Here is a 14,567-nt window from a genome sequence, read left to right on the forward strand (position 1 = left end):
TCATTCTCCCTGTCTTATCCGCAGGATCTAACTCGTTAAACTCACAAACTCAAAAATCCACTTTTAAATTCTATAGAAAGATGGCCGAGCTGGAAAAGACACCATCTCAAGCAGCACTAGCAGCCACCCCCGTACCTCCATCTACAGAACCACCAGCATCCCGTTCCAGTCGCCCTGGCTCCCAAATAAACCTCGCTGCCCGCCAGTCATCAACATCTGCACCATCGCGAGATGCAACTGCAGAACCATCCAAAATAGCATCTGAGCAACCTGTATCATCTGTAGATGCTGCTCCCGCTGCTGGACCGACGAACGAAGCAAATGCAGTTCCGTATGGTGCTGTATATGACAGGGATACCTTCTTCAATGTCGCCAATAAAGTACCGGAAACGGAAGCATTGGCCCGCGCAAAGGCATATTTACAGCAGTCGGATGGAAAGAAGGGTAGTATCTTTGAGCATTTGACGCAGACTGTTATGAAGATTTTGGATCGTAGGCCAAGTAATCCTGTTGGTATGTGTTTGTACTTTGTGATATATGACTTAAGTGGCTTTCATGTAGCTGAAATGAACGTGGTCTATATCTAGATGTCATTGAAAACATTTCCGCTGAAGTAAAGAGGTCCAAATTCAGAGTAGAGAACCCTAATGCACCAACGGCTTTACGAGTATGTTTTATATAAACACATTGGTATGTTTCCCTGAATCTGTAGTCATAACCATTTCTCTTTGTACCTAGACTGCCACAGATGAATCGAAGGTTGTGGCATTGGCTCAAGAAAAGTACGAGATCTTTAAGGTAAATGCTCGCATTATCACAAACCACATACAAGGCATTTACTTACAACAAGTATAAAATTCACTAAAAGCCAAAAGAGAATGACTTGGAAGAAAATCCCGAAGCCGGCGAGATCCCAGACATCATGGACTTGGCCACACTATGGGAATGGTCGGGCTTCACCCTTGGGACCCAAACCGATACCCAGACACTAGCCCTTTCAATACGCTCCTTTGTAAACACTCGTCCTCTCAAGTCTGTACGAGTCTGGGGCAAGATATTCGGTACATCCAAAAACTATATTATTATCGAGGGTGAACTCAAGGAAGGTGAACCTGATGAGGAAGGTGATCAGGCAAACCAGATGTATCGTGCTGAATCTGGAGCTGCGTCACCAACAGATGCGGAACATGCTGAGTCTCCTGGTGCTGAAAAGGATGACAAGTTCTTGGAGGGTACTGATGATGGTGAATTCTTGCCAAAGCCGAAACAGAAAGTGGTACCGCCGCTTCGTAAGGAGGAACGTGTTGGTGTAAACAAGTATGTTTACTATGTATGCCATTACCGTAAGTAATTTGATCTCTTCGGAGTGTTTTGCTTAGCGTTTCAAAACTCATTTAGTGGCGAATCACTGATGCACCGCATGTTTCTTCAAATAGCTGGTGGTCCTTGGACACGTTTACCGGATGTATCGCCCGAGAAATTACAAGCAGCACGTAAAATTCGTAAATTCCTGACTGGAGACTTGAAGCGCAAGGTCAGCAATGCATATAGCTGTCTTTTCTGTAATTTTTTGGTACACGTGGACTCATCCAAATTTTTGGGTCTTTAGATCGTAAGCTATCCACCATTCGATGGCAGTGAAGCCCAATATCTTCGTTGTCAAATTGCTCGTATTTCTGCAGCTACTGTTGCCAGTCCTGCAGGATACTATACAGCAGATCCAGAGGAAGCTGCTGATGAAGATCCAGATCGTAAGCAAAGAAATCTTTCAATCCTCCCCCAACTTTGACACCATTTTCCGTCACCCTTTAGATCCAACAACCATCATCATCAACCCTGACTTTCCTGGATCACCCAACTCTTCATTACTTGATCCAAACCAATGGGTACATCACGTCCCTTATATTCTTCCTCAAGGACGAACTACTTGGGCCAACCCAAATCCACCAAAGGAAGAAGGTGAAGGTGGAGACGAGGAGAATGCTGCTGAAGAACCAGAGCAGGAGCCAGTTGAACCTGAGAGTGGACCAGCCATATTGCGTAATTTGGCTGACGATGAGAGTGAGTTTTACAATATGTTAGCGGATGACCTGCGCAATGTTGGCTCACCAAATTTCCCTTTTCTTAGCATTTGGAACGTACCCAGCCTGGTCATCTCTAGCAACGTCACGTCTAGCACCAGCCCGTTTCCGCCCCGTGTGTCTACGATCCGTCCGTTGGCCTGGTGCTCTAGTTGTAGCTCACTCTGACCGATTCTGCTCTTTGTATGTCGGCGATGGTATAAAAGCACTATCACCAGGCGCAGAACTCTTTGCTGGACCAAGTCTTGGCCCCGTCCAAGCTGAATGGACACCCAAGGAGGGAGAAGAAGCTGTTGAAGAAAAGAAGGATCCCACTGTTGAAGAAGAAAAGGCCTTTGAAGAAGCTCAAGCTGAAAAGGAGGAGGAACATGAAGAGGGGGAAGGTGAAGAGGGGGATGCTGAAGAGGAAGCTTAGAGTGGAATGTAAATGTACATAGAACCCTTTTTGCTTGTTATTTTTAATATATGAAGTCGGGTGCTTTTATACCAGATTATTTGGTGATGTGTTGTTTGTAGATGTTGGTGCGTCGAACCCATAACCTGCGTTGCATTTCCTCTTGTTTTATCCTTATATGTTGGAGATGACTTAAAGACTACATGAACTGCAGCGATACTACAATACTCTCAGTAGTCTACCACCACTGTAATTAGACTTTAGCGGCAATAGTCTTACTAGCAGCATTATCAATCAAGCTCCTCGCCCCACTCATTATCGCCTCCTCATTCCCTCTCGGCGTCCACCCCAGCACCCTCCTAGCCTTCTCATTACTCGCCACCTTAAACTTGTGCATCAACGGCAGTACAGTCTTTGCCTGCACACTGAAGAAACTTGCCGTCCAAATAACCCAATCCGGCAACACCCTCATCGGCACCTTCACCGACTCTTGAGCATTCAGATTCTTCTTCAACATCATTGCGATATCGTGGTAGGAGAGGATCGGGCCGCCTGAGATGGCCAGGAAGCGTTCACCGGCTGCGGATGGGGATGTCATGGCCAGTACGTGGAGTGATGCAACGTCGCGTACGTCCACGATGCCGAAATCAATATTTGGGACGGCGGACATCGTGCCGTGGAGGAGGATTTGCAACATATGATGGCCTTAATGAAGAGATGGTTTAGTCTTGCCAAAACAAAAAAAAAAACTGGAGAAGGTGTTGGCGCCTACCACCAGAAGTCTGCCCAGGCATCAACGGACCCAGAATAGCTGTTGGGTTGATTGCAGTCAGCTCCATACCGCCACCATTGGCTTTGATCCAGTCCCATGCGGCACGTTCAGCTAGTGCTTTTGATTTGACGTATGCCGAGAGGGATTTGTCGGATGGGTCGGTCCAGTTCTTTTCAGTCCAGGGTGTTTTGGTTGGGTTTTTGCCATACCCGATGGCTGCGAATGAGGAGGTGTATATGACGCGTTTTACTGTTCCTGATGCCTGTGTGTAATAACAAAACAAGGAGCGTGAGACGTCTAGTCCATAATGTGTTGCATCTTTTTCAAGAGATATTTGACAGGTACCTTTGCAGCCTTTAACACCCTCAACGTCCCATCGACAGCTGGTCTAATAACCGCATCCTCCCCACCAACCTCGTTGCCCAGCGTCATTGGTGATGCAACGTGCATTACATATACACAGTCCTTTGTAGCAGCGTCCCAGCCGTCGTCTTTCATTAGATCAGCTTCTGCGAATGTGAGATTGTCGGTTCCGGAAGTGAGTGCTTTTGAAGCCTGGAGCATGGAGATGAGATGTTGTTGTTTCTTGAGACTTCGCACGGTAGTGCGGACGGGGTAGTTTTCGTTGAGGAGGTGTATAATGATCCAGGAAGCGACGAAGCCGGAGCCGCCTGTGACGAGGACGAGGGGTTTGGACATGATCTGAGATGAGAAATGTGCTGTTAGATGTTGGATGAAGCATTGCAAGAGCACAAGGTTAAGGAGTAGCTGCAATAGCAGGGAAGGGATATGAGGGTACGTACCTTTGAGTTTGAGTGTTCCGAGTTGAAATTGGAGGTTTGACGGTTGTTTGCGTCGTTTATGGTTTGTGAAGAGTGAATGTGGTGTCGACGTGTCAGTGACTAAGACAACAGAGGAAAGAGCGGACGTGTCAAATCAAGAGAAGTACGCGGTGTATTAATTAGTCTTAAAACCGCGTTACAGCACGTTTATAATGTCTCTGGAAGCCTGTACAGTGAAGTCAAAACCCGCAAAGCTTTTGAACTTGCAAGCACTTTCAAGCAGCAACAGCGATGCGAGCTTTTATAAGCAACAGCAACAATGAACGTATTAAAGTGGACCAGGACGCCGCTCTATGCATTGGCAGAAAGACGCTGCTGGGCATCAATACTCAAAAGTGCTCCAAGGAACATCTGGAAATATCCATTGTTGATGACAAGCTGTTTGTCGAAAGAGTTGAGTGGCATACTGTTTTTATATGATCACTCTTATATTCATTGTCTTCTTTATATATTTAGGTAGGAGGCAATCCATCCTTCCTTCAGCCGGCTGGCACAACCCAACACATCGTCCTCGACAAGAATGTCAAGGTTGAGATTCATCACGGTGACAAGCTCTATGTGCTTGCAAATGAGGGCGAACTGGATGTCATCATCGAGTCCAGGTCAGTTGCGTGAACTGTCCTGTGTCAAAACAGCCTACAGTGATGTTATTGGAAGCTTCGTGTCGCAGCAGTCACTCACATTGCACCTCTCTAGCAATAAAAGAAACTCTCCTGATGCAGCGTCGTCAGATCCTCCCCCCTCTGCTAGTAAACGAGTCCGAAGAATTCTGGACGAGGAGGATGAAGACCACGACAACGCACATAATCAACACACACTGCCAGATACGCAGCAGCCCCCACCGATTGATGATCTACCAGTGTGTCAATGGGGTACAAAGTGCTTTCGTAAAAATCCAGCACATTTTGCTGAATATTCACATCCTTGGCGCAAAGATGTTCCAAAACCGTCGAATAGTAATAGTAATAGTCAAGTTCAAGTTGCAAATACAGGAGGGCATTCGTCGTCTGGTACTCCTCAACCAACAGCAGCATCATCGCCCACTCGGTCTCAACCAACAGCAGCGGCAGCGGCAGCAGCAGCTGCACCCGTAACTCCATTGGTAAACACAGTTCCACGCCAACGATTACCAAACCCACCTCGTGCACCATCGCCGCCAGTGCGCACTCCTCGTGTCGCTTCGGTATCAGCAGCTTCTCCTGTGAAGAAGTCCACATCTTCATCAGCACCAAAACCAACAGTACCATCAACAGCAGCGTCATCATCCGCTTCACCACATGTTCAAGAGTATACAAATCAACGTGATGACGACGTTGATGATGAGAATCAGCAATCTGCTTCTGATCAAGGTAGAGGATTTTGATGCCTGGGGTGATTTTTCACTAACAAAACAATCCGCATCGACATTGCTATAGTACTACGATTAGCATTCCCATCACTATCTACCCTGGAATACGGAATCAACTTGGAAAAGGCCGCTCCAGTGGCTGCTATGGAGATTGAGAAATTCTTGTCGACTTATGGTGGAGGAGAGCTAGTGCTTGTGGATTCTGATGCCAGTGTCGCAGCTGCGTATGATCAGGTATGTGATGTGTTTTTGCAAATCATGTAATTTGCTTTACTCGATGTATTTCCCTCTTTTTGTTACAGGCTGTCGCTAAAAATCCGAGATTCAGAACACTTGTTGGTGATATCTCCAGTCTGAAGAGTGGTCATGATTGTGTCGCAAGGTGGGCAATGGAGGTTTGGTTTTCAGCCGTTTTTTTTTTGATCCTTGAAGATCTAAATCCGATTTATTCACATTTACCCACCCATGTAGCCATGTCGCCATGCAAGTAAACTGGGCATACAAGCCGACATTTGCTGCAAGTATCGCAATATCGTCAAAAGTACCTGCGCTATTATCCCACTCGGTACGGGAGACCTTGCCCACTACGATAAACACTGGACAAGCGTATTCTGTGCCACTTGCAAACCATGTTCCTTTGTGTGCTCAAGAAGGAGTATCAAAGGTGTTGATTGTTTGTCCACCAAACATGAATCTGGAAAAACCGGATCCTATAGAAGATGAGGTAGAGGCGTTGAGGGTGTTGGGTGAAACGTATAGGAATTTGTTTGGGGTGTTTGCGCAGGTCGGAGGGATAAAGTCACGAGTTGAAGAGGAAGCTCGAAAGTCTGGTGAGGAATCTGGTTGGGTAGCCGGCAAAAAAGGAGCTTTCTGATTTTATGAAAAGTCGCTAACGTTTTGGGATATCAATTAATAGTACAAATGGAGGTTGATAGCCCACCGTTAAAGGTACTACCACAATCACCACCAGTACCAGCCGTGGGTGGCTCCAGCAGTTCAGGAGGAGGTGCCTGGTCTGACGCCCTCCTGAAATACGCTAAAAATCCTGAAAAGTATCCTAACGAAATCGTATACTATGACGATGATATATCTGTCATGCGTGATGGATATCCAAAGGTAATTTCTTCTGTTTCAGCACGAGTTATGGCTCTGTGAGCTCCCAGTATTCACTTAACACGTCGTCCTCTTTTTGTTTCGTCTCTCACAGGCCAAATATCATTTCCTGGTAATGCCTCGAGTACCAATGGATGGCCTCGCATCCTTAAAGCCATCCCATATCCCTCTTCTCCACGAAATGGAAGCTAAAGGGAAAGAAATTGCGGACTCTATCAAGGTCGAAGACCCAAAGGCTGCTGATTTCAAGATGGGATTCCATGCTATCCCGTCTATGAAACAGCTGCATTTACATGTCATAAGCCAGGATTTCGTGTCGGATAAGTTGAAGCATCGCAAGCATTGGGTGTCGTTTAATAGCTCGTTTTTCAAGAGTGTGGAGGTTGGTTTCCCAAGTGGTTTTTGGATACTTTTGATGAAACTGAATTGTTTTTACTAATATGCAGGAGGTCGTTGAGTTATTGGAAGCAAAGGGGCGTGTTCATGTGAGTGTTCAAACACCATGTCGTTGTTACCCATGTATCTGGATTGAGTAATAATGACTTTTTTCTCCCTTTCTTCCAGTACAACAAGGCCGAGTACGAAGACATCATCAAAAACGGTGCCTTCCGGTGCCCAACTTGTGGAAAAGTGTCACCAGATTTGCCAAAGCTGAAGACACATCTTAAAACTCATCGGTAAAATGCTGGACGCAACAGTTTGTATAATATAAAAAGTATAGTGATTTGCAATCAATCAAAAATATTATTGTTTCCTTGTACAATTGACCTGGAGGACAAGATTGAACGACTGGAAGCAAAGACGGTGTGTTCTTGTGGGGCTGAACACCATATTGTGGTTTGATATATTTAATTGAGCTCATTTGTTGTACATTTTGTCCAGCATGAAGACCTTAGCAAAAAAACTCCTTGTCAGACTTTGCAATGCAGAAACATGAACCGGTGCTACCTGCTTACATCTGAGATTGGTCGAAAAGTTGTAAAGTTGTAAACGATTCGTTGTGTAATTGTTTCAAAGGAAATAAACCAAAGTTCTCAAATACTACATCAGTGACGTCTGTTTCTAAGATGAGGTTGTATTTCACGTCTCTATTCCAAGATTACCATTACAATGCTACATGTTCTTTCACTCTTCGAGTATATTCCCAACCAGAAATCCTATAAATTTACGTCCCATCCATAGACTGTCCAGCGGTTTATCAATAGTGGAGAGTGACTTGTTGTAGAACTCGTCTGTAAAGATCCCGATTGAGTGCCTGTATTTTAGGATGCATCGTAGGACGTTTGGTGTGAACTAGATCACGGAGGTAAGAGGGAGAATGTCAACAGAAAAAAAGGGTCTGAAAATGATAGTCAATGTTTGGATAACTTCCAAACACTTGCTACATACCTCAGGATGACCTTGCACTGCAAGTATCTTGTCATCCTTACACATTGCTTCCACAGGACATATGGAATTTGATGCGAGAATTTTGAATCCTGGTGGTAGTAAAGAGACGTGGTCCTATACAAACAATTCCAGTGTGGGGTTTTCTAGCAGTGTTTTACTAGTGATTTGCAATTCATTTTTCTTGGTGACAGTTGCTAACCTGATGCGAATACTGAAGAGCCTAGCAGAAAGAGGGAGAATCGAGATGTTAGATCCAAGTGGTCTACTGACAAAAAAAGCCCATCATCCTACAAAATGAGGTTTCGACGTCCGTAGAATGCTTGATCCTTCCTCTGTGAATGCTGCATATGCCCAACCAGCCTATGTTTCGTAAGAGCATGTTGAAACAAACCTGGCTTCGTTATCTAGTGGATTCAGTCTCACCTCCCATCCTTCAGGATTCTTTTCAACTGTGGAGGCAAAAAGATCTGTAAGCACCTCAAAATGGATCAACCACCATATTCATCATTTCCAACATACCTTTTCCACCCAGAGCTTGAGCTAGTATCTGCTGCCCAAAGCACACACCGAGCCATTTCGTCGTGGGTAGGTCTTGTACGGTAGCAGCCACGAAACCAATCAGTTTCTTGATCCACTCATCAGGATCGTATGCACTGTACTCTATACAAGAAGTTGAGAGTTGGGAGTTAAAGAAGCTTCATGGGTTCGCGTTCGTCCAGTTGGTTCTTTGCTTACTTGATCCAGTCATTATAAACGCATCGAATTGTGATGCATCCGCCGGTAGTTCTCCCCTTGTACAATCAAAAATCACGTTCTTGATTGTTACAGAGTCCATGTCTTTTGATTCGTCGTTGTAAGAGTCTGTTGCCCTGTGTAGGAATCTGTCGAATGCGATATCGTAGCCTCCGATTTCGTCTACGACGTCTTGGCGTGGCCAGTCACAGACCAATATGCCTATTACGAGATCGGTTTTCATTGTTGGGTAATGTCCTGATTGGATTTCTAATAAGGAGAGTATTGTTTGATGTCAACTGTTTGTGATGATCAAGGAGGAAGCTTAGTAAGATTGTACATGGTCAATAAGGGAACTGGCTTGTAATAAATACAGAACTCTATAAATACATACAGATTAATAGTAGCTTATGTGAAAGTACACAGTCTTGTTTGAATTTAGTGACGATTTGTGACGAGGGAGCGATTCACGTCGAGGGAAAGTAAGCAATGGATATATAGTAATGGAGGAGAGCTGAATTCAGGCTATGTACTCCTATGCAGCGTGTCGTCTTCCAGGTTCAACGCTCATTAACTTGAACATTCAATACCAACATTTTTTTATAATCAAAGACATCAAGCGAAGACTTGGACATATTGCTCCGAGGGCATATCGAGTTGGAGGAGTCACTCTTGCAAGCATGGATTCCGTCATGGAGGATGCTCCTGCTCTAAAACCACTGGAAGAAGAAGGAAACATCTCGTCATCAAGTGCAAGTGCTGCTCTTGCAAACGACAACGACGAAAGCAAGCCAATCTTGGAAGTAACCACCAGGAATGGAGAGAATTATAGAGTCAATGGTATTTACTACTCATATTTGCATTCCTTGTCTTGTTTACATATGCTGTCGTAGCTTATGTTGCCTCGTCCTTGTTTTCACAGACCATGTCTATTTGGCAAGCGAACTACCTCAGGAACCGTAAGCTTGCAATTGATGAATGGCTTCCTTTGTCAAGCTTCAACTTACAGGCATATTCTCTTACTTAGCTTCTTGACGGGTCGCATCATGGAGTTTGTGCAAGCCAAGGCCTCAAACGCCATGATGGTTCGAGTCGGGTATGTTGCCATACTCTTTGATGCGAGATGATGACAGCCGCATCCATATTAACATGAATCACAACATCCACAGATGGTTTTATCGTCCTCGGGACGTTATATTCGGTGGAAGAAGAAAGCACTATGATGCAAAGTTGCTGGTTGCAAGTCAGCACTCTGACTTGAATCCTGTCGCCTCCATTCGCGGAATATGCCAAATACGACATTTAAATCATATACCCGATTTGGAAAAGTTCAAGGCTCAGGACGATTGCTTTTATTTCCATCAGGTAAACATCCTGTGATGTTGGACTGGCACTTTGCACAAACATCACAGCAGCTTTATTAACATGCGTATCTTAATTTCTATTATTAGCTATATGATCGATACACACATAGATTATACGATGTCGTACCCGTCGAAGAGTGCCAACACCTACCTCCATCTGTACAAGAAAAACTCATCGACGTACCATACATCCTAGTAGAAGCAGGCAAAGCAAACTTCTTCACCGACCGAAGAGCATGTCAAGCATGCTCCAAATGGTGTGAGACATCCGATTGCATACGATGTGCTCATTGTGGTGAATCATACCACTTGGTCTGTCTCGAAATGGAACGTAAATTGCCTAAAGGTTTTGCTTGGCAATGTCATAAATGTCTGAGAGCTGCCAAGCTTGCCAAGAACGGTAGTGTTTCGGGGAATGCTACAGATGACACTGTTACGACAGTGACGAGTACATCTGCTGCTTCGTCAGTGCCGGCGTCACCGGTATTGAGGAATGGATTGTCGAATCATCTTGATACCGCAGAGTATATGTTGCCTGCCAATGGTATTGATTGTACCGTCGTTCAGTTTTTTTTTTTTTTTTGCTCGGATTGGTTAACTGACATAATGAATATGATAGCCGCGACGTCAACATCATCGACACCCAAGAAACCAGTCACACCATACAAACATATATGGCCATTTCATTATCTTGGTGATTATAGTCGGTTAGAAGCAACTGATGGTAAGAAACTCATTCTTCTATAGGGGGTCCACAATCTATTTCATATTTTTGTTTGGGGGTTTTTCCTCTCGGCGTTCTTATCATTTTTGACCAAATAGACGATGAACAAGACAAAGGCTTTCCAAAAGCTCGATCGAGAGTTGGTAAAGGATATCAAGCTGAAATACCAACTTTTGGTGACGAGGCTGAAACTGAAGAAGAGACATCACGTTCAGCACCTCAACGTGGTGGATATCGGAGGAAAAAGCAGGCACCAAAGAAGGTCATGCAAGGTAGTGCTTTAAATAGGATTGCTGTTCTTGGTTGTTTAGAAGGATGTTGCGTTCTGTCGACTCACTATGATTTCCATTTTTGCATGCAAAACAGATGACGTCGATTCAACAGTAGAGAGAGGGATATCCGATGTGAGGATATTCATGCCAGACAAGTTACCTTCAGATGAATGTGGGTGTCTTTTGACTTGGTCGTGCTTTGGTTTTTGCTCGGACTTTGTCTGACATTCTTTTCTCATCCGGGACGATAGTGGACACATATCTACAAGAAGCCGTCAAACTCTTTCCAAAATCCACAGACCCAGCATCGCCGGATGCCATCCATCCAAAATCAATGGATGTAGCAGATCGAGCCCTGGAAGTCCTTCATCGTAGCAACTGGATACCCAAGGATGCACTCAAAATCATGTCAAAGTTGACATTGGCTGATGTGCGAGTTGCAGATTGGTCTGAGGAAGAAGTTAAAAAGTTTGAGGATGGGATTGTGAAATATGGACATGACTTGCATTGGATTCAGAAAGAGGTATGTGGTTTAGTTACTGGACACGTCTATAATGGCTTTTGAGGGACATTTTTTCCTCTTCTAACTGCCACTTTTCATTTTAAAGGTTTGGACAAAGACCATGAAGGAGGTGGTGATTTTTTTCTACAAATGGAAGAGGGTATGAGATGATTTTTAATATTGTTTGGAAACTTATCCCAAATGGGCCTGAGACCATTCTTTCCACTCTGTAGTCTGAACGATATCGACCAGTGTACTCTCAATTCTGTGAAAAGTATCGTCCTGGGTAAGCAAAAAAACCTTGACTGTAATTATCTAGGACTCCTGTCTCACATGATCACTCGACGCTATTCTTTCTGACTATTAGCAAAGTATTCAAGGACTTGCAAAGACGAGTACCACCCTCAGAGGTTGAAGAAGAAGACAGAGCAGACGCATCCAGTGAAGGGTCAAGTGACTTGTCTGAACTCTCTGTATCCGATTCAGACGATGACGACGAGAAAAGGGCAGCACGAAAACTCAGGGAGTGCTCCAACTGCCTCACTCATAAATCAATGAAGTGGAGGGTTCGACAATTGTATGGTCGAAGTGAAATGATGTGCTCTGAATGTACAGACTACTGGTTGAAATATGCTGGCACTCGTCCTGTGACTGAGACTGTAAAGAAGCATAATCGAGAGAAATGTGAGTGTCAATCACTTGGTGGTAGGGCTCTACGTTTTTGTTTTTGCCAACTTTTTTTACTTTTTACGACAGATGCACCAGCACCCAAACCTCTACCGGCCATAATAATCAAACCAATACAAGCACCCACACCGAAACGAAAACGGGAAGACGAACCTCTACAGCCAGTACAACAGCAACAACAAGCAGCACCGCCAATGCCAGCTATACCAAAGATTACTGTAAAGAAACCTAAACCGCCACCTGCGAAGGTATAAAAAAGAAGAATTCTGTGAGACTTGATTTTTTAGAGCTTTACCGACAAAAACGCTTTTCGTTATTAGGTTGAGCCACCTAAACCCATATCGCTTGTACCAGATAGTGTATTGGAAGAACCAACAGATCCACCACCAGCTCAGCCAGTGCCATGTGGTGTATGTCGAGAATGGAGCAATCATCCAAATAATCCTTTGGTGGCTTGTATAAAGTGTCATCTTCGAGTTCATCCTTGTAAGTGTTATCTCACACTTAAACACAAAAAAACAGTAAGCGCCATAAATTGATACTTACTAACTGTCTCGTCATCTTTCAACACAGCATGCTACGGTATACCAGACAATCATATAGTCCCAGCATTACAAAGATGGGCATGTTCTCGATGTATGAATAATGCCAATCCAGATTCATCTCTGAACTATACATGTGTCATGTGCCCAACACAATTGAATGCATTCGATTGTGCAATCAAGAAGACGATTGGAAAGAATTGGGTGCATGTTGCTTGTGCTGTCTGGACTCCTGAGGTGCGGTTTTCCAATTTGGTGGCTATGGAACCTATTGAGGGTGTTGGGTTGGTTGATAGGAGCCGTTGGAATCAGGTATGCATCAGATTTAATGGTCTCTTTTTTTTCTCCTTTACAATTTACTTATCAAACCTTACTTTTTCACTGTAGCCTTGTGTGATTTGTCATCAGCATTATGGAACATGCGTGACATGCTTTGAACCTGGATGTACAAAGTCGTTTCATGTAACGTGTGGTCAAATTGCTGGATTTGACTTGACGTTTGAAGAGGAACGTCGAGCTGCTAATGGTGGTACGGCACCTGTTACTAAACGTCAGCTGCATGCTGAAGTCTATTGTAATGAGCATCGAAGGAATCCTTACATTGTAAGTTCCATGCTTGAATGATCTTATAGAAATGTTTTTCGCACCAGCAAACGTTAAATCTCACGCTCTTGCTTTTTCATTAGAATTTCTCACTACCATCATCGACGCTACCCACACTACCGTATAATGCTAATGCACCTCCAGAAACTCGCTCGACGATGCTCAAAGAGTACGTCATGGCCAATAAAGGAGGTAAATCCGAAGGAACACTAGGACAGCGACGTGCTCTGGCATCCGCAGTTCGAGCGCAATGTACATGTCACTTGGTTACTGGACCACATACCCACAACAACGTGAACAGCAACGGAACAGAACCGTCAACTACATCGCAGGCCACACCAGCTATAGAGAGTCTACCACCACCCATCCCCATAACGATGGGAGTATCAGCACCAGATCCGGTAGGAGGTAGACGTACATGTATTAGATGTGAGACGGGCATCAGTCCCATATGGTGGATGGAAGAAGAAGCTCTAAACCCAGGCTCTGATTTAATCGAGTATCGACCTGATGGACCGATACCTAGTGGCAAGCGAGTTTGTCATACTTGCTATTGGAAGATACGAGATGAGCTTGCTCTGAAGGATGGTGGCAGCAAAAATAATAGTAACAACAACAAGATGAAAAATAAGATTGTTATTGCTATTGCACCCGTAACGGCAACATTGACAGCTACAACCGAAATAGTAACACCAGCACCAGCAGCTACAACACAACCTGAACAGGCTATTATGGCATCCTCATCTTCATTGTCATCAGCTAATAATGCTATGGAAGTAGAACGGTAAAAACGGGAAGGGCATAAAATTTGTATAAAAGAAATATTTGTTGCGGGGGGTTTAAACCTTTCCTTTTAATTGGGAAGTTTGCAAATAGAGGTGAATTGCTTGAGCAGATCTATACTGCGAATGTATTGCGAACGTATTGGTCCAGGGTTTTTTTGCGTCGCAAGAATCCAAACGAAACTCTTAGCCAACACAGCAGGATCGGCATACTGTGTGGTTTCAACTGACTAAGTGATTGGAGGAGAAACGGATGGCTAGGGCCAAATTTCGATGTCGCAAAGGTGTTGATGGCCTGTAAAGTTGCTCGTGGGCAGGTCAACATTTCAGCAGAATTGAATTCAGATATACATGTTATGTATGCGTTTATATAGTGCGTGTGTTGTAATATACAAAAAAGGCGCTAGCTGTATCAGAATT

At 44.3% G+C, this 14,567-nt stretch overlaps 4 protein-coding genes across 4 annotated transcripts; 3 read left to right on the top strand and 1 right to left on the bottom strand.

The window, feature by feature from the left end:
* Window positions 1-80: 80 nt before the first annotated feature.
* On the top strand, window positions 81-2,496 carry SmJEL517_g05852 (uncharacterized protein; the record flags this gene model as incomplete). Its single annotated transcript, XM_031171778.1, has 8 exons — window positions 81-513; window positions 588-667; window positions 739-798; window positions 869-1,317; window positions 1,399-1,534; window positions 1,610-1,751; window positions 1,813-2,061; window positions 2,129-2,496. 8 exons carry the CDS (start codon window positions 81-83, stop codon window positions 2,494-2,496), a joined length of 1,917 nt encoding a protein of 638 aa, XP_031022253.1.
* Window positions 2,497-4,320: 1,824 nt separating this feature from the next.
* Window positions 4,321-7,231, top strand: SmJEL517_g05853 (uncharacterized protein; the record flags this gene model as incomplete). The annotated part of the gene is made up of 10 exons (XM_031171779.1): window positions 4,321-4,482; window positions 4,546-4,691; window positions 4,786-5,438; window positions 5,505-5,671; window positions 5,740-5,819; window positions 5,909-6,267; window positions 6,354-6,553; window positions 6,645-6,932; window positions 6,997-7,035; window positions 7,115-7,231. 10 exons carry the CDS (start codon window positions 4,321-4,323, stop codon window positions 7,229-7,231), a joined length of 2,211 nt encoding a protein of 736 aa, XP_031022252.1.
* Window positions 7,232-7,675: 444 nt separating this feature from the next.
* On the bottom strand, window positions 7,676-8,915 carry SmJEL517_g05854 (uncharacterized protein; the record flags this gene model as incomplete). The annotated part of the gene is made up of 7 exons (XM_031171780.1): window positions 7,676-7,843; window positions 7,940-8,053; window positions 8,139-8,159; window positions 8,231-8,299; window positions 8,363-8,388; window positions 8,459-8,599; window positions 8,675-8,915. The coding sequence occupies 7 exons, from the start codon at window positions 8,913-8,915 to the stop codon at window positions 7,676-7,678; spliced, it is 780 nt and encodes a 259-aa protein (XP_031022251.1).
* Window positions 8,916-9,351: 436 nt separating this feature from the next.
* SmJEL517_g05855 (uncharacterized protein) lies at window positions 9,352-14,153 on the top strand (the record flags this gene model as incomplete). Its single annotated transcript, XM_031171781.1, has 17 exons — window positions 9,352-9,511; window positions 9,594-9,630; window positions 9,699-9,767; window positions 9,841-10,036; window positions 10,123-10,588; window positions 10,655-10,759; window positions 10,858-11,031; window positions 11,126-11,203; window positions 11,283-11,554; window positions 11,640-11,693; window positions 11,767-11,819; window positions 11,901-12,217; window positions 12,290-12,468; window positions 12,541-12,706; window positions 12,794-13,074; window positions 13,150-13,365; window positions 13,449-14,153. 17 exons carry the CDS (start codon window positions 9,352-9,354, stop codon window positions 14,151-14,153), a joined length of 3,528 nt encoding a protein of 1,175 aa, XP_031022250.1.
* Window positions 14,154-14,567: the final 414 nt, after the last annotated feature.

This window comes from Synchytrium microbalum (assembly GCF_006535985.1).
Source record: "Synchytrium microbalum strain JEL517 chromosome Unknown SmJEL517_scf0062, whole genome shotgun sequence".
Taxonomy (NCBI): Eukaryota; Fungi; Chytridiomycota; class Chytridiomycetes; order Synchytriales; family Synchytriaceae; genus Synchytrium; species Synchytrium microbalum.